The sequence below is a fragment of the Felis catus genome, chromosome B2 (assembly GCF_018350175.1).
Source record: "Felis catus isolate Fca126 chromosome B2, F.catus_Fca126_mat1.0, whole genome shotgun sequence".
In the NCBI taxonomy this organism is placed as follows: Eukaryota; Metazoa; Chordata; class Mammalia; order Carnivora; family Felidae; genus Felis; species Felis catus.
Window position 1 is genome coordinate 63,460,533 of NC_058372.1, and position 23,400 is coordinate 63,483,932.

The 23,400-nt window shown below is 36.6% G+C and overlaps 1 protein-coding gene across 8 annotated transcripts in view; it reads left to right on the top strand.

Moving 5' to 3' along the window:
- The first annotated feature begins 1,903 nt into the window (after positions 1-1,903).
- The window catches only part of FAM135A (family with sequence similarity 135 member A), a 120,834-nt gene continuing 99,337 nt past the window's right edge, over positions 1,904-23,400 (top strand). For 7 of the 8 annotated variants that reach the window (XM_011282396.4, XM_019830811.3, XM_011282398.4 and 4 more), the window contains exons 1-5: positions 1,904-2,042; positions 3,631-3,719; positions 17,427-17,516; positions 18,945-19,060; positions 21,674-21,753. In XM_011282396.4, coding sequence (XP_011280698.2) covers positions 18,984-19,060; positions 21,674-21,753 — 157 coding nt within the window. In that variant the 5' untranslated portion in view covers positions 1,904-2,042; positions 3,631-3,719; positions 17,427-17,516; positions 18,945-18,983. The remainder of the gene's footprint in view (positions 2,043-3,630; positions 3,720-17,426; positions 17,517-18,944; positions 19,061-21,673; positions 21,754-23,400) is intronic. The other variant, XM_019830808.3, reaches the window with a different exon arrangement.

Here is a 23,400-nt window from a genome sequence, read left to right on the forward strand (position 1 = left end):
AGTAGAAAACAAACTTCAAATTTTGAAAAAATAATTTTTTTTGGCAGAATGCAGTATACTGTCACAATACTGGGCAGTGGTAGTGAGCCAAAGCTCCCAGTCAACCATGCAATCCTGAAGATAAACCACCAATCCACTTAGAATCATTGTTTTTCAATTTCAGTACAGTATTCAAGAAATTATATGACATATTCAACATTTTAGTATAAAATAGGCTTTGTGTTACATGGTTTTGCCCAACTGCAGGCTAATGTAGGTATTCTGAGCACATTTAAGGGAGGCTAGGCTAGGCTGTGTATGCTTTGTAAGTTAGATGTATTTCATACATTTTCAACTCAGTATTTTTTAATTTTTTTTTTTTTTTTTTGAGAGAGAGAGAGAGAGGGAGAGAGAGAGAGAGAGAGCGCGCAAGTAGGGTTGGGGGAGAGAAAGGGACACACACAATCCCAAGCAGGCCCTAGGCTCTGAGCTGTCAGCACAGAGCCCAACAAGGGACTCAAACCCACAAACAGCAAGATCATGACCTGAGCCCATGACCTGAGTCGAGGTCAGATGCTTAACTGACTGAGCCACCTAGGCACCCCAATTTTTGTAAGTATTTCCAAAGAGAGAGTGCACTACCAGTGGGGTAGGGGCAGAGAGAGGGGGAGAGAATTCCGAACAGGCTCTGTGTTGTTGGAGCAGAACCTGACAGAGGGCCTCGTCAGACACCATTGAGATCATGACCTGAGCTAAGATGGAGAGTGGGATGCTTAATCAACTGAGGCACCCAGGCACCCCCAACTCACAATATTCTCAATATATGATGGGTTTATAAGGTCATAACTCTGTCATAACTCAAGGAAGATCTGTATTCCCAAATAAGTGCACAAACCCTTTTCTTTTGAATTCATTTTTATTAAAACATACCTACAAAATTTACCATTTTAACCTTTTTATAACTACAGTTCAGTGCCATTAAGTACGCTCATTGTTCTACACCCATCAACACTATTCATCCTCCAAATTCACTTTTAACACACACCACAGCCACAATTTCCTTTTTTTCATTAACTTTGCTTTAGTAACACAGCTACAAAAAAATTCGCCTGAATTACATTCAGAAACCGGGATGAGAAAGTAAATCACAAGATTATCCTTCACGGGCTAACCAAATCATAGGCTTCTTTTAATGGAATTTCAAAGCTAAAGACTTCACTTCATCGCCCCCTCTCCCCGCCTTTGTGGGCATCAGTAACCTAGCAGTAACCATAGCAGCATCCACGATCTCTCCAAAAATGCAAGAAGTCCCTAAAAGCCAGCAGTTTTGAGCCAGCGTGGATTTCCTGCAGCTTCCTTTCCTACTGCGCAAGGGGAGTAGCGCAGGGACTAGGCTCTTTATCCAGGACGGCAGCCAAAAGGTCAGGAAGAGCGAATAAAAATCAACGTGAGAAATAGAGCTGAAGTCTTAGTACTCCCTCCTTTTGCGATCCTCCTATACCCTCCTCTTCAGCATGAAACACAGACTCGCCGTGTTTCTTTAAACCCCTAGTCAGACACTTCTACGGGCGTTCGCGCATTTTATTGACGCAAAACTCCCGTTCTCGCGAGAGCTTGGGATAGCCGAATACAGTGGATAAATCCCGAAATCTGTTGGCACTGGCGCTTGAGAGGCTTGGAACGCGGGGGGAGGGGCGGGGCTAAGTGTCTGCAAGGGGCGGGGCCTAGCCTCAGAGAGGGGAGGGACCAGGGAGGAACGGGGAGGCGAGAGAAGGCCGGGGGCGGGGCCGCAGGGCCGGAGACCTGTTGATCGCAGGTAGCGCTGGCTGGCCGGGAATCCCTCGAGACTGGGGCGACTGCGCATGCTCACTGGCCGTGGTGGGCCGGTAGCCGAGCGGCGGTGACGAACCGGCTCCTCCGCTGCGGTGGTTGCGGTTGCTGCGATGGCGATGTGAGGGGGCCCGGGGCGGGATGGTGCTGACCCGGGTAGGGCCGTCTTTTTCCAGCAGGACAACGAGTTCCTCCGTCCGACAAGCAGCGGAGGAGGCCGAACCCGGCGAAAGGTAAGCAAGCCTCTGCCTCCACCGTCTCCCCGGGTTCCCTACACCCAGGACCCCTCCCTCCCTCCCTCTTTCCCACGGGCCCGGCAGGAAGCGGCCTCCTTCTCCTTGTCCCCGCTCGCCCGCTGCGGCCCCTCGTCCGGCGGCTGCCGGTCGGAGCGCAGCCCTGGGCCCGCTGAAGGTCGGTGGGGACGGCTGTGCAGAGCGCCCTCCGGGTGGCGAGGAGCCACGGCGCTCACCGGGTGCTCCCTGCCGCCCCTGCCCCTGCGGCATGTTCTTCGGCCGGCTCTTCCTGAACCTCACTCCAGTTCCCAGACCTCGCCTGCCCTTCGCCGTCTGCTCCATCCTCGCCGCTCTGTCCTCCCTTTACCCCTCTTTCGTAGTTCTGCTCTTTCATCCCCTCCTCCCACGTGCCCTTTCGCTCGGCTGGTCTCTCCGTTGAGGCAGTGTATCCTTTTGCTCCCCTCGATTGCTTCCATCTCGCTGTGCATCCCTAGTCTGGCTCTTCTTCCTGACTCTCCTTACCCTCACCGACCAAGTTTGCCTCTGTGATTTCTTCCTTGGCTCTCTTCTCATTTTTCTCCTGTCGGCACATCTTCGTTCTCTTTTGTGAGTTTACGATTGTGTGTTTGCTTTAATGTTTTGCGCTGGAGTTCCTTCGGTGCCCCACCTTACCTTCGCAGGCCCTTACTCCCATAATCTTTAGCTCTTTTTGGTACCCTGTTTCATTAGTTTCCGTCTGATGGCTCGCGTCCTCCCGTCCTTTTCCTTTATTCCTTTATTTCTGTTATCTAATCTTGGGTGTTTCTCCCTCTCTCTCTCAAACTGCTTTTGGTGTTTTGAGGTTTTGTTTTGTTTTTGTTTTTTGCTTTTTCATAGCCTCTTCAGTCTGTTTTACTTTTCATTATATCTCTGAAGAGTTGTCTCTTGTGCTTTCTACCTAAGCTAGGTATCCTCTTAGTATTCTTAATTCAGCTTCCAATTTAATAAAATCTCTTTTATCTCTTTTCTTCCCTTACTGGGAATATCATCAAAAGAGTGACAGTAGCAATAAACCTCTTATATTTACTGATTGAACCTTTAATTTCTAAGAATTACGTTTATATGTCAGAAGAAGTAAGTTGAATATAGACTTGATGAAAGTATAAAGGGTTAAGATTTGTTAAAGGCTGATCTACAAACATAAGGTTAAAATTTGGAAATTTTGTTGCCCTTCAGTAAATACAGTTGTCCAAGAGCTGACCTTAAATGAAATTTAACAAATTTTATTTTAGAGAATTCGTTAATTTGCTATTTTATATATTTACTATTGCAACTGATTGCATCATTTTCTTGAGGGTCTCTGTTCTCTTTAATAAATGCATATAATTTCTACTAATTTAAGAATAGGTGTAATGTACCTACTGAATGAAAAATATGTGAGAATAGAAGTATTAAATTTTTGAATTGGGCAAAAGACCTTTCTAACCAGTGTTGGAGCCCCCACCATTTAATTTACATAAAACCGCTCTGTTTAAATAATGGTGTAGTATTTTATTTTGAAGGCATCTGCTGAAGCAGTTACTTTCAGTGAAGTTTGCCTTTATTCTAGGGTTGAAGATCAACTGGATTATGTATTTCATTCTGGAATCTCAAAGCAGTCCACAAACAGTAAATTCTTCCTTACATTGTCTATGTCAGGTAGGACTTAAATTTTTCTGTTTCTGTTGTACAGAAGGGAGACACCAAGGCAAAAAAATGTAGTTTCCTTTTTTTTAATTTTTTTTTCAACGTTTTTTATTTATTTTTGGGACAGAGAGAGACAGAGCATGAACGGGGGAGGGGCAGAGAGAGAGGGAGGCACAGAATCAAAAACAGGCTCCAGGCTCTGAGCCATCAGCCCAGAGCCTGACGCGGGGCTCGAACTCCCGGACCGTGAGATGGTGACCTGGCTGAAGTCGGACGCTTAACCGACTGCGCCACCCAGGCGCCCCAAAAAATGTAGTTTCTTATTCAAAGTGATACTAGAAATAAAAGTGGAGGGAAATACAATTTAGGATCCAGTGTCATTAAGCCACACCTCTGTTGGAAGAACCAGCAATTACTGTGTGTGGTAAGAGGTGATGAACTCCTCAACTTTTAAGACTTTTTTAAAGTGATTTTTCCAATGCAAATAGAGATAACTCCTGCTTCTGAAGGAAGCTTTCCATCTTTCAAAGACAAATCTTTCTTATTTTTAGGTAGCAATTCATGAAAAAAGTAAATGCCTACAAATTCTTGTTGGGTTTTGTTTTTTTTTTTTTTAGTGTGTTGATTCTGTGCTCTTAGAAATTAAAAAAAAAATTATGGTGGACAACAGGCACAGGACTTGAAGTCAGAAGATCTAAACTAGGGGCATCTGGTGGCTCAGTCGGTTAAGTGCCTAACTTCGGCTCCGGTCATGATTTCACAGTTCATGAGTTCCAGCCCCAGGTCGGGCTCTGTGCTGACAGCTCAGAGCCTGGAGCGTGTTTCAGATTCAGTGTCTCCCTCTCTCTGTCTGTCCCCCAGTCGCGTGCTTGCTCGCTCTCTCTCTCTCTCTCTCTCTCTCTCTCTCTGTCTCTCTCAAAAGTAAATAAACATTAAGAAGATCTAAACTATTATGATGACTCATGACATTAATTTGTAGAAGCCATTTAACCTCTATAGGTAGGTGTTTCTACCTGTAATAAGTGGGTAAAAAAGGTGGCCACTCAGTGATCTTTCAGTGGCAAAGAAAGCCTTATTTGAAGATACTTAGGGCCACCACAGGCAAAACTTGCTATATAAATACTTTATTTCCATCTCTTTTAGACTGTGTAAGAGAATAATTGAATGCTTAAATTCCAGATCAAACTGGAACTTCAATTTTTTAATTTAATTTTAGACTTCTGTGAAAAATCTAGTAGAGTGCTGGTGAACTATATACTAGCTTATACTAATGTTCATATTACAATGAAACAGATAACTGTTGCATTCACTATATAGAATTAAAATGCCCTTTGTTAGGATTTGACACTGAAAAATGTAGGAGTTATTCATGTCACTTTGGTTACCTACATAATTTTCTGTTGTCTTATATTTTAGTTTTGTTTATTGTAGAAATACACCCTTGACAGTGGGGGTTCTTTAGGAATTAGAACGGGCAAGAATTTCCTTCACTTTGATTCTGGGTATTGAGGAAAAACTGCTTAAAAGTGAATGTTGTGGTTTGTATCTGTGTGTATTTAAGTGAATGGCTAGAGGTGGGTGCACATAGATTTGAAATGAGGAATGTGTTTTTTTTTTTTTTTATTTTTTAATGTCTTTATTTTTGAGAGAGAGAGAAAGACACACAGAGCATGATTTGGGGAGGGATAGAGAGAGAGGGAGACACAGAATCTGAAACAGGCTCCAGGCCCTGAGCTGTCAGCACAGAGCCTGATGCAGGGCTTGAACTCACGAACTGTGAGGTCATGACCTGAGCCGAAGTTGGATGCTTAACCGACCGAGCCGCCCAGGCACCTCGAGGAATGTGTTTTTTATTTTTCTTTTCCTTGAGTTGTTTGTCAAGAAGAAAGTCTGGAAATGAATAAGAATAAGCAGAATGGTGATACAAAAATAAAAGCTTAATGAACTCAATGATTTTTTTAGAAAAGTTACAAAGCACTGGTTGTTAGGTCTAGATTTTTCAGAAGGAAGAGTGAAACAGCTCCATAATGGGTTTCACCATTTTATTTTTAAAGATAAGCATTTTTTAATAAATGCATACTTAGTTATCAGTAATGTGCTAAATTTAATAAAAATTAGCCTCTTTTTTCTTAACAGGAATATAGAGGTGCCAGGCATATTATCCCAGATTATACCAGGTCTCTCCTGCTTGAATAACGCCTTCTTATTTTGATGAAATAATCCTTATGAGCTATCTCTCAACCAAAACAATATCCTGAGAAAATATAGCATATTTCCTTTTATGGGATTAAGTCTCTTTACACCATCCATAATACAGAAAGTATTTCTACATTATATTATCAATATAGAAGTCTATAATTAATAGTATTTTGGAACATTTCTGTCAAGTTTTATGAAATGTCCTTTTGCTACAGTTCTTAATATAATCAAAAATAGAAGTTTTCCTTTTTGAAATCCCCTTGAAGTTGTCTTGTGGGATGCAGCTGCTTCATTCAAGATTGTTTTTAGGTCATTGGTATCTCTGACATCTGCTGCTTGATGTCTTCAAGTTGCCAGTAAGTCATGGCCTGCAACTGGAAGTACTGCTCACTGTAAATGTCTAAACAGCAAGGTCAGGGCTTATTGACAGTCACAGTTTCAGACCTTAGAAGCCTATATTTCCTTTGCCATCACCTTTGTCTTCTGGAATTGAGGACCCCATATGTTAAAACCACCCTCATTTGTCCTCAGGCTTACTGAAAATTCATTCTTTTCCTCAGGAGGGTAAGATTAGAGTATAGGTGTCACTAGTCCTATTCTATAAAATTAGTAATTTTATTTCAAAGTATGATAATTATATAATATAATGCTTGCCAAGGGCCCCAGTTTTGTAGAAGAGTTCTGAAATAGCCCTCCAGTTAGGGGGAACCAAAGAAATGTCTTTAGGGAGTGAAATCAGTAGAAAAAATTTTTGAGTAGAGTTGTAATATTCACGTTTCCTTCTTTTTTCCCCTGGTTTTTCTCAACACCTAAGATCTTAGTGGAAGCCAACTCTTTTCCCTTTAAGGTCTGATGGCCTGTAAATGACAATATATATTTTTAAGTTTATTTATTTTGAGAGAGAGAGAGTGCAAGCACAAGCAGGGGAGGGGTAGAGAGAGAGGGAGAGAGGGAATCCCAAGCAGGCTGTACGCAGTCAGAGCAGAGCCCGACATGGGGCTCTATCTCACAAACTGCAAGATCGTACCTAAGCTGAAACCAAGAGCCGATCGCTTAACTTACTGAGCCACCTAGGCACCTCCTAAATCACAATATTTTTAAACCACGAAATTGAAACTGGTAATAAAAACCTATTTAGTTGAGTTACATTGTTTCTCTAAATGAAGTCTTATTTTAAAAATTGAGATAAGGGGCACCTTATCAGTTAAGCATCTGACTCTAGATCTCAGCACAAGTCTTGATCTCAGGGTCATGAATTCAAGTCCTGCATTTTGGGCTATGTGCTGGACATGAAGCCTACTTAAAAAAAATTAACATATTGAGATGTAAGGAATTGTTGAATCACTTTATTGTACACCTAAAGCTGATATAATACTGTATTTTAACTATACTGGAATTAAAATAAAAACCTAATAAAAAAAAGGAAAAAAAGTTGACATAAAATAAAATCATAGTATCAGCTATTTATTGAGTGAGCACCATGTACCAAGTACCATGCTTATGGCTTCATGTGTGTGTGTGTGTATAAAATCTTTTTAATTCTTACCTTTTGACCTAGAAGTTACAAATATTTCCCCATTTGAGAAAAGTAAGATTTAGTAAGTCTGGATTAGAAGCCACATCTCTCTGACATCAAAGTTACTGCTAGACTAAAGAAAGCAAGGTAGCATAGACTTTTATGAAAGCATTGTTTGTTTCTTAGAATATTTTTCAAAGAGGGGTTCCTGGGTGGCTCAGTAGGTTAAGCATCCAACTTCAGCTCAGGTCATGATCTCACCATTCATGAATTTGAGCCCTGTGTCAGGCTCTGTGCTAGGAGCCTGGAGCCTGCTTTGGATTCGGTGTCTCCCTGTCTCTCTTCCCCTCCCCCATTCACACTCTGTCTCTCTCAAAATAAATAAATATTTAAAAAAATTTTTTTAATTGTTTTTTTATAGTTATTCATTTTTGAGAGACAGAGACAGAGCACATGTGGGGGAGAAACAGAGAGGGAGGCACAGAATCTGAAGCAGGCTCCAGGCTCTGAGCTGTCAGCACAGAACCCAATGTGGGACTTGAACTCATGGACCGTGAGATCATGACCTAAGCCAAAGTCAAACACTTAACTGACTGAACCACCCAGGCGTCCCCAAAATTTTTTTTAAAAAATAATATTTTTCGAAGAGAGCATTATACTTATTTTTGTTCTGGTTCTGAGCTTTGTTGTCTGTTGAGATAACCAATATGATGAAATATTTTAAGGGATGCTGGGCAGCTCCCTGAACTAGGTAGTAGATATGGCTGTGGTTCTTTGTGAATTTCTCTTCATGTTAAAAGAGGTAACTAGTTTTTGGTCATTTGGGCTATTCTTGTTTTTTTTTAAGTAAATAATAACATACTACATTCAAAGGAATTCTGTATTAAGTTACTGGCAGATTTGTTTTATGTCATTGATGTGTCCCTGAAAAGTTTATGTGAGCTGGGTTTAATAAATTAAGTCTATTTTCTCATTGTTGATATAACGTCAGAGGTAGCTTTCATTAAGTGTCCCATAATGAGCAATAGAAGTTACTTGTCTGTTTATGTCACTCATTTAGTAAGCCAACCATGGGAATACTCTCAGAAGTTACCAACATTCTTTCAGCGTTTAAAAAAAATTCTTTGTATGGATTTTCTATCACATTAATACAGTTATCCAAAGTGAAGAATGTTTTTTTTTAATGCTTATTTATTTATTTTGATTGAGAGAGCATGTGCATGAGCTGGGGGAGGGGCAAAAAGAGAGAGAGAGAAAGAGAATCCTAGTGCCTGACATGGGGCTCAGTCTCACGAATGGTGATCATGACCTGAGCTGAAATTTAGACTCAGATACTTAACCTACTAAGCCACCCACGCACCGCCAAAGTGAACAGTATTTTGTTTTGAGAATGCTTTCTTCTTAATCTAAGTGCCAGTTCTAAGATTAGTAATCATGTATTTCTCTTTTATTAGATAATAACTGTTCAAAACCAAATTTTAAAGAAATTAGAAGATAACAGTGCCTTTACAATTTCAGATTTTGTGTTTCTAGGTGTGGGATGTGAGACATTTGAAGATTTCATAATTAGAGAAAAATGCTAATTACTTGGAAAATTAAATGTGGTTAATTTATCAAGGATTATTTTTTTCATTAATGCTGCATTCTGATTTCAGTTTTTCTTTTAGTGGGGGCATATTTATCTCATGGCTTGACAATTATTCAATCTATTTCCAAAACAGGTCAAGTGTGGACTTTACAATTATGTAAGTTTAAATTTAGGCCATGTAGTTTGGCACATTTGAAGGTTTTGTCGTTTTTCCATTATTTCTTAACTGTAATCTTGGATAAGTTGTATACACGTTTTGCTCTTTAGTTCCCTTACCTGTAAAGTGGAGTAATGATAGCTCTTTTCAGATTTTTATGAGAATTAAATGAAATCACATAGTTAAAGTTACTGGTATAATAGTAGGTACTCCAAAAAGTTCTGAATGTTTGTATTTGGTTTAAATTTGATAGTGCTGTTGGGTTTATATCTGATATCAGTAGAGAAACATACAGCTATTTCAAATATACTTTGTCTATCAAGCTGTTCTCATTATTTTCCCTTTGGAAGGTCTCCTCTTCCCCTGTCTCTAAAAGAGAAGAATTTAGTACTTTTTTCTCTTCTTAAATATTTCTGTAATTTGGGCAGTATAGCATATGGCTGACTCTCAGGAATTCATTGTGATGAGTAATCACTAGCAGCAAAAGTTTCTAGACCAGTGATCTTCCTTAATTTACATCTTCCTTAGTAGATAAGCTCATCTTCACTGTGAATCAGTTTTTGAAATGAGAGATGTTACTGATGAAAGTGTGTTGTGCATGTGAAATATTGTGAAGGCAAAAAGAGAGTTAAAAGCCATCTGAATGGTATGAACTTCAGAGTCAGGCAAGTGACAGGTGGCTTGGCCATTTTAGAGCAGGATATAATACAGTGACTTAGCATGTTTAGCCCCTGCAAGAGGGAGCTTACAAAGCTGAGAAGGGTGTCAGGGCTTCAGCCAAACAGAAAGAGAACTAAATGTAAATCAAGAAATAACATATTCAGATGTTTAGATATTTAGACTGATATTTAGACTGAACCAACCAATGTAGACTTAACCAATTTAGGTGGCCAGAATTATACCAGATGGCAGGGTTAGGGATGCACGACTAATCCAGATATCACTGGTTGATTGTTCTCAGTTTGCTGTTGTGTAGTCTGACTTGGTCAGGATTAGCTCAAAGACTGTAGGGGCCTGAGCCTATGTAGATTGGAGTTCTACAATGCTCTAGGTGAGTGGGATTTAGAAAAGGTGGCAGCTCAGCACACTCCCACACCCAAAGTACACATCTTCAGACTTTTCTCAGTTTGCTGTAGCACTTGACTGTTATAAGAGTACTTTTTTCACAAAGTTAGGAACAGCATTTTGAAGGCTTCTGAAGGTGCTCCTATTTTGAGCTTCCTGCTTATTCATTAGGAGAAGGCCCAAGAAAATGAATCCAAAGCTGACTAGCTAGTAACAAATGGATTGAGTTAACCTCCTTCTTTGTTCTCATCATATTCGTATTTAACATATTTGAATTGAACTGTACATATTAGATGCTTTCCTCTGTTGGTCCCAGATCCCAAATGTCAGTCTCAGGCCCCACATCTCTCTCAAAGTGTAAACGCCTCATCTATTTGGGCTTGAATGTGTTGTTCCTTCATTTGGTATCAGTTCCTATATGTCTGTCATATTTGGAGTTTCTTGCTATATTGAATATGAACATTTAAAGATGTGTTTATTTTTTGTACAATATGGCCCCTAAAAGCAAGGTTACTGTGTTTAGTGTTCAGCTGAAGAAACAGTGAATTTTTTCCTAAAGCTGGAAAACAAAGTGAAACGTGTTTTACTCACTGGTAAATGGTATATTGATTGTCAACGTGGAGCCTTTCTAGGGGAATTTTAAGATTAAGTTGGCCCATAATTGATTTTTGCCTTACGTTATGTCTTTAGTATCTTCTACATAAGATTAGGCATCATTATTCAGCCTGTCATCGCTGAACCCATTTGTGCCATGGCTGCTAACTTGGGGATAGAATCTAGAAGCTGGAGTTGTTGGCTCTGTAATTGATAGAAGTGATTCCTGTATTCCTTGCGTTGGCAAAGGGAGTGTCTCAGAGTTCTAATTTTTCAACTCCTTTACTCTCTTCCTTAGGAGAAAGAACATCCATCTTTAGGGCATATATTTTGGGTCTGCAGTTTGAGTCAAGGCTGTTAGTTTTTTTATTTCTGTGAGAGGATCTGGTCATCCCTTGTGGTCTCCAGTTCATCTTAAGGAACCTCTAAGCTGTGGCTCTTAGTTTCAGATATTTCCACATCCTTATAGACTTCTGATAACACTTATGAATTCAGACTGTGTTCAAAATGGTTAGTGGTTAGCTTTTGCTTTAGGATTAGTATAGATGATGTATGAGCATCTCCCACATTTTTCTAGATATCCGTATCTGGACTCCCCTTTGTGGATATTGGAGGTCTCTCAGCTGATCTGATGGGAGTGAACATCTCTATAGTCTTAGAAAATATGCATGGTTTTTATGCACCTAGTGCTATTTCTGGGGCAGTTACTACACATTCCATCAGTTAAAGAGATGGCTTGGTATTCCTAGACTAACATATTCAATAGACCTTTGTATATGTAATTTAAAACTTTCTAGTAGCTACATTTTAAAAAATAAAATAAGCTGGGAAAATTAATTTTTATAATATATTTTATTTAACCCAACATATCTAAAATATTATTTCAAGATGTGATAAATATATAAACATATTAATGAGATATTTATGTTCTTTTTCTGTACTAAGTCTTTGAAATCTAGTGTGTACTTTATGCTTAGAGCATATCTCAATTAGTGTACTACATTTTTAAAAGTTAAAATAGAACATAGTCCTATCAAAATGATAAAGTTATGTTCAGTGGAAAAATTTATACTGTGTTAGTGTTTGGATTAAAATTTAAATTACTAAAAAAAAATAAATAAAATTTAAATTACTTTAAAATTAAAAATTCAGTTCTTCGGTCACCGTAGTCACATTTTAATTGTTCAATAGCCAGGTGTGTCTAGGGGCCACTGTGTTGGACAGAGCAGCTCTAGAGGGCCAAGAACTTCTGTTGCAGGTTAACAGGTGACTTTGTTTCTTTGGAAGTAAGCTATATTTTCCTGAGGTATTATAAGGTAATTGTCAGATTGTTCTCCCTGTCAGTATAAGAGCCTTTCAGTATAAATTTCCCATTTAGTATCAGAGTCAGTTTCTGTTTGAGGTCCCCAGTGCCTTCTTTGGATTGGAGTTTGTAGTTTAGTCAGCTAAATTCTCTTAGGGACCTAGGTAATGGCCCAGGAAGGAATCCTACTTCAACAGACCTCTCAAATTATTCTGTTTAGCTACTTTGCCAGGTCCAGGAAACAGAAAGAACAATTTAGTCTCAGGTAAATCAGCTTATCCCCGTAGCTCCAAATGCTCAGATTAAAGTGACAGATTCTAAGCCAGCAAGCCGACTGTGGAGCAGAGTTCCCAGACATCATCTGGGTAAAAGGAAAGATGTTCTTTCTTCACCTTCTTTCATTCTTAAGAGAGGACAGACCAGGATTTTTCTGTTTCGTGAAAGATCCTTTTCCTGAGGAGCAGAATGCCTAAGAATCTGTGTTAGTGAGAGATTGCAAACTCTAAATGCATTTGCCCTGTAGATGAATTTGATTTGAACTACATAGGTATTGTTTGTTTGTTTTTGTTTATTTTTTAGCTGTGTGGCAACATCTGAAGTTTAGTAGATTTCATCTTTAGAAAAAAAAAATTTTCCAATTTCTCCTTGAAAACTTAGAACTGCTGACATCTCTGGGCCAGCAAGAATTGGCTATACCTATGTGGCAGTTGCTCCCTGTAATGGGAAAAGGGAAGTTTATGAGTTTATGAGAAGAGAATCACACAGATCCCCTTTGACTGTGAGAGTCCTCTGAGTTTTTCTTGACCTTCTCTTTTTGCCTGTTCTCCTTTTCCTTTAGTCCTTCTTTGAAATTTTTCTTCTACCAATACTTAAACATAAAAATAATTGTTTACTCCTTTTTTGAGGGGGAATGAAAATCAGATTTATCAGCATCACTCTGTCTATACGTGTACATGTATTATATATTTCTACTTAGAGAATAATCAATAAAAAGACATGGATTTGAGAAAAATGAGACAGTAACAATAGAACAAAAAACAGCAGAATACGAGAGGAAGAGTGAAAGAAGTTACAAACAGACCTAGAACATATGCTAGTAAAGGAATTTTATCATAAAAGTTTATTCATGCATGTCTCTTGTTTTCCTTATAACAGTGTAATAATTCCTTTCTTCAAGTTGGTTGGGTTTAAATAGAAAAATAGTTACATTTAATATTTATGGAAGAGTCCATGTTAATTTATTAAATCTTTGTTAAATATTAAATTGAGTGCCTACTGGGTGTCAGGCAGTGGGGAGACAGCTGTGAACAGAGTAGTCAGAAATCCTGCCTTTAAGGGTGTCTGGGTGGCTTAGGGACACCTGGGTAGCTCGGTCAGTAAAGCATCCAACTTTGGTTCAGGTCATGATCTCGTGGTTCATGAGTTTGGGCCCTGCATTGAGCTCTCTGCTGTCAGCGTGGAGCCAGCTTCAGATTCTCTGTCCCCTCTCTCTCTGCCTCTCCCCTAGTGGCAGGTTCTCTCTCTCTCAATCTCTCTCTCTCTCTGTCTCTGCCTTTTTCTCTCTCAAAAAAAATAAAGATTAAAAAAAAAAGAAGAAGAATTCCTGCCATTATAAAGCTTACATGTTAGTGGGGAAAAATAATAAAAACTAATAAATTAAAGCCTTTCATTTGTTAGATGGAGATAAGTTTGAGGGAAAACAAAAAAACATAAGGGAGGAAAAAGGATGTACCAGGAGAGTTACTATTTATTTTATTTTTTTTGAGAGTTACTATTTTAGATAGTGTGCCCAGGAAAGGGCTATTTGAGTTCAAGACTGGAAAGAGGTGGAAGAGTGATTCATTAAAATATTGGGAGGGAGGGGCGCCTGGGTGGCTCGGTAGGTTAAAGCGTCCGACTTCGGCTTAGGTCATGATCTCACGGTCCGTGGGTTCAAGCCCTGCGTCGGGCTCTGTGCTGACAGCTCAGAGCCTGGAGCCTGTTTCAGATTCTGTGTCTCCCTCTCTCTGTGACCCTCCCCCATTCATGCTCTGTCTCTCTCTGTCTCAAAAATAAATAAACGTTAAAAAAAATTTTTAAAAATAAATAAAATAAAATAAATAAAATAAAATAAAATAAAATAAAATAAAATAAAATAAAATAAAATATTGGGAGGGAAGAGTGTTCCAGAGAACAAATGGAAATGTCCTGGAGTAGGAATATATTTGGTGTGTTTGAGGAATAGCAAGGAAACTAGTGGGCGGAGTGGTAGGAGATAAGGTCAGAGAAGTTATAGAAGATACAGATTATATGAAGCCAACATATAGGCTGTCGTAAGGGAATTTTACTGAGTATTGTGGGAAACCACTGAAGGTTTGGAAGAGAGGAAAGAGATATAATTTAGGTTCTTTTCAAATAATATATATTATTATATAACATTAAAATATACTACAAATTATGTATAACTGTATAGTATTAAATATATATGTTATGCAGTATATAAAGGATCATCTGGCTGCTTCTTTTGCAAATAGCTTGCAGTGGGTGGCATATTAGAGTATAGGTTAGTTGTTGTTGCTGTAGCAAAGAGTTATAAGACATAAAAGGCTGAGCAGTCTAGATAGGTAGGACATCTGTGCTCTGTGAAGCTATTCAGGAGTCCAGAATCTTTCCATCTTTTTGTTTTACCATTCTTTGGGGTTTTGTCCTGATTTTCATGGTCAAAACTAGATCACTGTCAAGAAGATGCTCCCCCTTTGAAAAAGGGAAACAATTGCATCAAGAAGAATAAAATACTTAGGAATAAATTTAACCGAGGAGGTGAAAGACCTGTACTCTGAAAACTGTTAAGACATTGAAGAAAGAAATTGAAGATGACATAAATGGAAAGATATATCATGCTTATAGATTAGAAAAATTAATATTGTTAAAATGTCCATAGTACCCAAAGCAATCTACAGACTCAGTTCAATCCCTGTCAAAATACCATTGACATTTTTCACAGAACTAGAACAAATAATCCTAAAATTTGTATGCAACAACAAAAGACCTTAAATATCAAAGCAGTCTTGAGAAGAAAAAACAAAGCTGGAGGTATCGCTCCCTGATTTCAAATTATACTACAAAGCTATAGTAATCAAAACAGTATGGTACTAGCACAAAAACAGACATATAGATCTATGTAACAGAGTAGAGAGCCCAGAAATAAACCCAGCTTATAGGGTCAGTTAATCTGTGACAGGAGGCAGAAATACTATGGGGAAAAGACAATCTATTCAATAAATGGTGCTAAGAAAACTGGACAGAGACATGCAAAATAATGAAACTGGACCATTTTTTTATACCAGATTAAAAAAAAATCCAAAAGGATTAAAGACTTAAATGTAAAACCTACATCCAAAAAACTTCTAAAAGAAAACATAGGCAGTAAGCTTTTTGGCATTGAGCTTAGCAGTATTTTTTTTATATATATATGTCTCCTCAGGCAATGGCAACAACAGGAAAAATAAACAAATGAGATTATATCACACTGAGAGGCTTTTGCATAGTGAAGGATACCATCAACCAAACAAAAATGCAGCCTACTGAATGGGAAAAGATAGTTGCAAAGATGTATCTGATAAGGAGTTGATAGCCAAAATATATAAAGAACTCCTACAACTTGATAGCAATAAAACCCCCAAACAACCCAATTAAAAAATGGACAGAGGACCTGAATAGACATTTTTCCAAAGAAGACATACAGATGGCCAACAGACACATAAAAAGATGCTCAACATCACTAGTCATCAGGGAAGTGCAAATCAAAACCACAATGAGATACCACCTCACAACAGACAGAATGACTAGTATCAAAAAGATGAGAAATAACAAATATTGGTGAGGAAGTGGAGAAAAGGAAACCCTCATGCACTGTTGGTTGTAATGTAAATTGGTGCAGCCACCATAGAGGACAGTATGGATGTTTCTCAAAGTATTAAAAATAGAAATACCATACAATCCAGTAATTGATTCTACTTCTGGGTATTTATCCAAAGAAAATGAAAACACTAATGCCAAAAGATGTATGCACCCCTATATTCATTGTAGCATTATTTATAATAGTTAAGATATGGAAGGAATCTATATATCCATCAAGAGATGAATAAATAAGATGTGCTGTATTAATACAATGGAATATTACTTAACCATAAAAAAGAATGAAATCTTGCCATTTGTAGCAATATGATGGGACCTAGAAGGTGTTTTACAAAGTGAAAAAAAGGCAGACAAAGATAGATACCATGTGATTTCACTTATATGTGGTATCTAAAACAAAACAAATGAACACAACAGAAGCAGATTCATAGATACAGAGAACAAACTGGTAGTTGTCAGAGGGAATGGAGGTAGGGGAATGGGCAAAATAGGTGAGGGGAATTAAGAGGTATAAATTCCCAGTTATAAAATAAATAAATCACAGAGATGTAATGTACAACATAGGGAATTTAGCCAATAATAATGTAATAATTTATATAGTGACAGATGGTAACCAAAACTATTGAAGTGGTCATAAGGTATAAAAATAGCAAATCACTATGTTGTACACCTGAAACTAATATATTAATGTATGTTAGTTATAAATTACTAACAAATAAAATAGCAGTTATTGAAAGTGGTAAAGTCTATATGTTTATGATAAAGAAAAGAAATCTATGAAGAAGAGTGAATGTGATCTTTATTCTAATATTTTTAGTATCTAAGGTAATTTTACCAAGGGCAAGTGGTTTATTTTTTAGGCTGTAAATATTTGGGGTGTGAACAAAACTATCCATAGCATATCCAGGCATTCTTTTTTGTCAAAATGTTTAAAATAGTTCAAGTGTGTGTGTGTGTGTGTGTGTGTGTGTGTGTGTGTGTACATACGTACATATGCACACATGCACATTTCATATATTTATAATTTCAGAAATTACTCTACCCAAGGAGTTATTTTAAAATGGTAAGTTTTATATCTAAAAAATTAATAAGCTTATAATATTTTGAAGATTCATGAAGATTGTTTTTGAGCCACTGAACTAAGAAAGTATTCTTATGTATTATTGCCCTTTGAAGTATACACAGTGAATCCTTAACAAAGATATAATAGTTAATATTGATATCAGTGAAACTGTGAATGAAAAATCTCTAAAACTTATTTTTAAGCCTTATGCAAGATACAGATCTTTTAGATAAATTGAGATTGTTAAGTAATGAAACATATGTTTCCTTAAAATGGACTTCTTTATGTGTAAAATAGAACAAAATGTTTAAAATGTTATTTTCTTTCTTTCTCACAGGGGGAACAATATATTTTCAATAAGAATCAGTAACTGGAAGTACAAGTTTGGTTATTTAATAATGTTAAAATGAAGCTTTAACCAACAGAGGTAAGAATATGTTACTTTTCTATTTAAGAGATCAGAATATTTATCAAATTTCTCTGAAGAACTATTTCAAAAACTATGAAGGGTCTGAGATTTTATCCCATTTGCAAGCTAACAAGTTGGCCTGCCACAATGCCATGGATGTGAGCAGAAGACAGGAGACTACCCCTAGATCTAAGAAAAGGATGGGTTGTATTCACAGCAGTAGCAGTAGCAGTAGCTATAGTACCAGGCCACACCTGCATGTGAGTAGTTTGTATTATAGGAGAGGAACCCCAAGCTAAGGGGACCCAAATCTTTTATAATGGATAGTAAGTCTGTCTGACTTATGCCTCAGGGAGAGACTATCTCTACTAATGGAATAAACAGATTTGCTCTTTGTTCCAGTATGAGACACTATCTCTGACTTCTAAGACTGTTCGATAAACATATATCCCTGAAAAGTAGCATGGAACAGAGACAGTCAGTGTCTCCTTGCAAAACATGCAGAAACAGGAGACTGGAGAATTGTCTTTCAACACTTTCTTAACTCTGAATTGTGTTTTAAAGCATGTATTATTGATAAAGATGATTGTTACAGTACTTTTCTGAAATAGTGAAAAGATGGAAACCACTGAAATACCCAATAATAGGAGATGGTTTAAATTATAGTAAACAATTGAAAATAATATTATAAAACTATGTTTATTGACATAGGTGTTCATCAAAAAGTTAAATAAATAAACAGATTATAAAATATGCATGAGGTTTGATCCCATTTTTATAGAAATTTTACAAATGCACACACATATGAAGAATATATACCCAAGTATACATTTTAGTGGATAGAATCGTGAATGTTTTTATTTTTGCTTGTGTATATTTTTTTAAACCTCTTAAATGAATACTTCAGGCTTTTGTAATGAGGGAATTTTTTTTTTTTGAAATTTAAAAATGAATAGTAATTTAAGAACTTCATGTAACAGAAAAAAACCTTCATGAATTTTAATGGACATTAAAGAATGCTAATTCTCTTTTTGACTCTGGGGTTGCCTTTATGTGCAATGTGAATAATTAGATTGTTTACTTTTTTCTTTATTTTATCTGTAATAGATAAAGTCCAGAGTTTCTTTTAGCAGTTTGCTATATTATTTATTATCACATAGATGTCACAAAGGGAAACAAATCTTAGAAAATACATTCTGTTAGAACATACCTGAAATTATAGATTATTGTTATTTAGTACATAAATTATTAGTATATTTAGTTGATTCTGGTGCTCTTTAGTTGGGATAGACTAAGTTAGGTACACTGAACTAATTTGCTTCATTGCTTCATTTTTATTTTCTGCCTATATATCATACTCTGAAATATGTTTAAATATTAATGGTTTTCTTAAGTTGGCATTTTGTTGTGCTTCTCGTGATTTTTTTTCTGCCTTCTCTTACCAAGGTGCTGTCACCAGATTTGTCTTCTGAGTATAAATTGAAAATGACTGAAGTTCAAGCAATGGTAGAATTCTCTGTGGAGCTAAACAAGTTCTACAATGTGGATTTATTTCAGAGAGGGTGTGTATTTTAATCATGAAGATTATATATCTTGCATAGGAAAAGGTGTACAGTTTCCATTTAAATTTAATTACATACTTATATTCCAGTATATATAAGGAAAACAATGAACTGTATTCAAATAATTATTTTCTTAGAAAAATTTTATTTTAAAGTAGATGTTTGAGAGTTATTCATATGAATTTAATGATAATGCTGAATATATGTAATGTGCGTTTATGATTTTGTACTGAGCCTTGAAAGGACTTTTATGAAAATGTATAAGATCTCATTTTTGCTTGTAAAAGCTTATAGTGTATGGGAAAAATAAAATATATGCACAAAACAGCTAAGTGGAAACAAAATGATGATCTTTCAAGAAGTGTATATAGAAAGTGCTCTAGGAATCAGAACAGAAAGACATTTTTTCTGGGTTAATATGTTAGGAAAGTCATTATGGAGAGTGCGGTTCAAAGTAGGCCTAAGATAAAGTGAAAAACTCTTGGTAGGAGAGAGCAGCATGAATCAAGCCTTGGAAATAGGAATGAATATGCTATTTTAAAGAATATTTAGTAAATTAGATATTCTCTAGGAGAATTGCAGAAGAAAAGATAGTAAAGAAATGAAAGGTTATGTTTGTGAAGGGCTCTTAGTGTCTGGAGAAGAGTTGACAGTAGGGATTTGGGCAGCCATCAGTGGTTTCCAAGTAAGAATGAAATTATCACTATTATTACAATAAACACTAACATGATGAAGATTGTGATATATTAGATTGATTGTTGTAGAAGAAATAGAAGCATAAGGGACAGTTTAGAAGTGCTTGCAATAACTCAGGGAAAAAAACCTAAAGGAATGTACTAAGAGTGGTAGTAACGGAACTCTGACTAAAAGAAGTTGGGTGAGAGAGATTTTCTGTTAGTTTTTGTTGTTGTTTTGCTTTGTTTTGTTTTACTACTTTTGGCTGCTCTTGGCTTTGCCATCTTGTTGAAAAAATAAAAACAGCTGTCCTCTGCTTTACATGGTCTCTCACTTCTCAGCAGGACAGGCTGAACTTATTTTTATGGCAGAGACAGGAGTCAAAGAAGGAGAGCAGAGGATGCAGGACCCCTTGAATTGCCACTCTTGTTACTTCCACTCCATTCTGTTGACTAGGCAACTTATGAGACCAGGCCGGGAGTCTAAGCTGATAGTTCTTAGGCTAGTAAAAACTTACTTAAAAACTTTATGAGGCTTCTCTGTGACTGATACAGTTCATTCCAAGCTCTGGAACCCATACCCACAATTGTCTTTTGAGACGTGACTACTAGATGTAATCACTATTTGGGGATCAGAATTCTGTGGGATCATGCCCTTAAATTTCCTAAAAGTCCTTTTGTCAAATTGAATGTCTACTTAGACACTGTTTTAGTTTCTGTAGCAGTCTTAAGAAAGGGATTTATAGTCATATTCTTGGTATGATCTTTGTCCATGGCAGCATTTTATTTGGAAAATCTTTAAGGGGTTTTGTTTTCCAATCTAACAAGTTCTAGTCCATCTATATTCCCTCTAGGTCCTGTTTGTAAAGTGACTAGTTCTTTCTTTAGCTCATCTCTTTCTTGCAAAACCTTATGATACTTAGCAAGGAGCAACGAGTTGACATTTTCATCATTCTTCCTGGAAATTAGCCTGCTCAAGTCCTGAAGTTTCTTAGATACATTGTCCAACTTCTTCTAAGTTATTGCTGACAGTGTATTTTACAAAAGTTTCTGTGATATATTACATGGGTTACCATTTTTAAAACCTCTGTAGTTTACCCATTTTTCTTGCTTCTGTAATTGTAACTGTTACATTAGTCTCCAAATCAATGCCATATATTTGAAGTTTTCCTTATGGTACATAACTACTTCAAAGTTACCAATTTGTGTATTAATATGTATTGTGGCAATATGCAACTAATAATAAACACAAAGCTTCAAACACAAAGCTTGAATTGAAATGAAAATAAACATTTATTTTTGCTCACAAGTCTGTGGATTAGCTGAATGATTTTGATCATCTGGGCTGGCCTGGCTGACTTTGCTGGGCTCAGTTATGAGTTCACACTCAACTGGAAGGTTGGCTGGGTGCTAGCTGATACAGAATGGCCTTACTTGGGTGGACTCAGTTCTGTTTTATGATCTCTCATCCTCCAGCTTATTTTCACAGAGGAGGCAGGGTCCAAAGAGAGAATCTATGCAAGAAGACCTTTTAAGACCTAGGCTTGCAACTAGCATTCTTCATCTCTGCCAGATGGTATTGCCCAAAACAAGTTATAAGGCCAGTCCAGATTTATAAACCAAATTAAGCAGTGAAAGTCTTAGATGCCTTACTAACTCCTCTGGTTGCTATGACATTCTCTCATTTAAAGTAAGAAATGCTGTATATATTTATTTTGTTTCTCTCATTCATCTTTATATATGCTGGTTTCCCTTTGGGTTTTATTCATGCTGGTATTTGACCTGTGGATCTTGTTGTTTTTCACCAGTAATAAATATTATGGGAAACTGATATAAGTAGAACAATTTTATTGTTTAATGCATACAGATATATAGATATTGGGGCATTGCATACTTTAAAATATTTTTTGAAATCATTTTTTTGTCTATTTTTCTTCAGTTTTTACCAGATACGTGCATCTATGAAAATTCCACCAAGAGTTCCTCACAGAGTAGAAGCTAGTTTGTTACATGCAGCAGGTAAGCCAAGGAATACTTTTAACATTTAAGAAAATCTGAAGCATCATTATAATGGCTAATAATAACATTTAATAATTATTCTTATTTTGGAGGTGCCTGGGTGGCTCAGTTGGTTAAGCATCCAACTCTTGATTTTGGCTTAGGTCATGGTCTCGCAGTCTGTGGGATTGAGCACATTGGGCTCTGTGCACTGACCTGCTCAGAGCCTACCTGGGATTCTCCCTCTCTCCCTTTCTTTTTGTCCCTCCCCCACTCACACCTTGTCTGTCTCAAAATAAATAAATTTTTTAAAAAGTCTTCTTCCTTTAAAAAAATTACCATTTTTAATTACAAATATAAGATACTAAAGGGTATCATTATAATACCTTTTATAAGAAATATATTTAAGGCCTCAGTAAAACAAGCATGATTATAGGTTCCTTGTCTTTTGATTTCTTGTGAAGAACAAATGAAAGAATGTATGTGAAATTTCCATGAAAACAAACGTAAGTAGGGGTGATATCAATTACATCATGTAAGATGTAATTTTTAAAAATATACAGTGAATGTGTACATATAATTTGATATATGATTACAAAGGTGTTTTATGATAAAGTTTTATAGTATGCCTTTGAGAATATTTATTAGCTACGTTTTGGTCTGGATTAACTACAGTAAAAAACAAAACAAAACAAAAAACAAAACAAATGCCAGAAAGCAATATATAAGGTATAAGATGGATATATTACAGCAGTTCAGTAATTTACTGACATTCTGTGGAGAGACCAGCATTAAAATGTTTGAGCCCAAACTGGTGGTCCTGACATAATCAGTGGGCATTTTTTAGCTTTCCTGATACAGTATACTCTGTTTCATTCTATACATTTAGGAAATGAAATGGTTAATGAAACATTCTAGTGAGTTAACATATATGTCAAATATGAATAATGAATTTTGAAGGTATCATTAAAAATAAAATACACCTAACACTAAAGCTATGCTGACCATAATTCACTCTATTTTTTAAATTTAAGAAAATATTTTAGGAATTTGAAGTGTTTAGGATTATCTTTTTAGTATCCTATGTGTACTAAAATGCTAGATTATAAATTTTAATGAATTGTACAAAATGGAAAGTTTATTCTTTCTTTCTGAAGACTCTTCAAATGCTCAGGGAGACTTCTTGCTTATGACCAAAAATATGTACATTCTTTCTTTTAAAAAAAATCAATTTTTGTGTTGGCCTGGCATACGTATTAAAGTATATATTTATTGTCACTTGGACTTTTGTAAGTCTACTTTCTATGAAACACAGAGGTTAAAATCACTAATATTACAAGATAGATTTGGTCCTCCCTTTTTGAACTTCCTTAACCTAGTAAACTAAATGTCTTCCCTATTGTGTCATCTAAAGTTGCCAGTTGAAAAAAAGACCTTTTTATTTATTTTTTTCAGCTTTATTGAGAATTAATCAAATAGAATTTCATATATTTAAAGTATACAGTGTGATTTGTTATATGTACATTATGAAATAATTGACACAATCAAGATAATTAACACATCCATCACCTCACAGTTTACTCTTTTTTGTGTATTTGTGCGTGTGTGTGTACAGTGAAAACACAAGATCTACTCTTAGCGAATTTAAATATACAATACTTTATCATT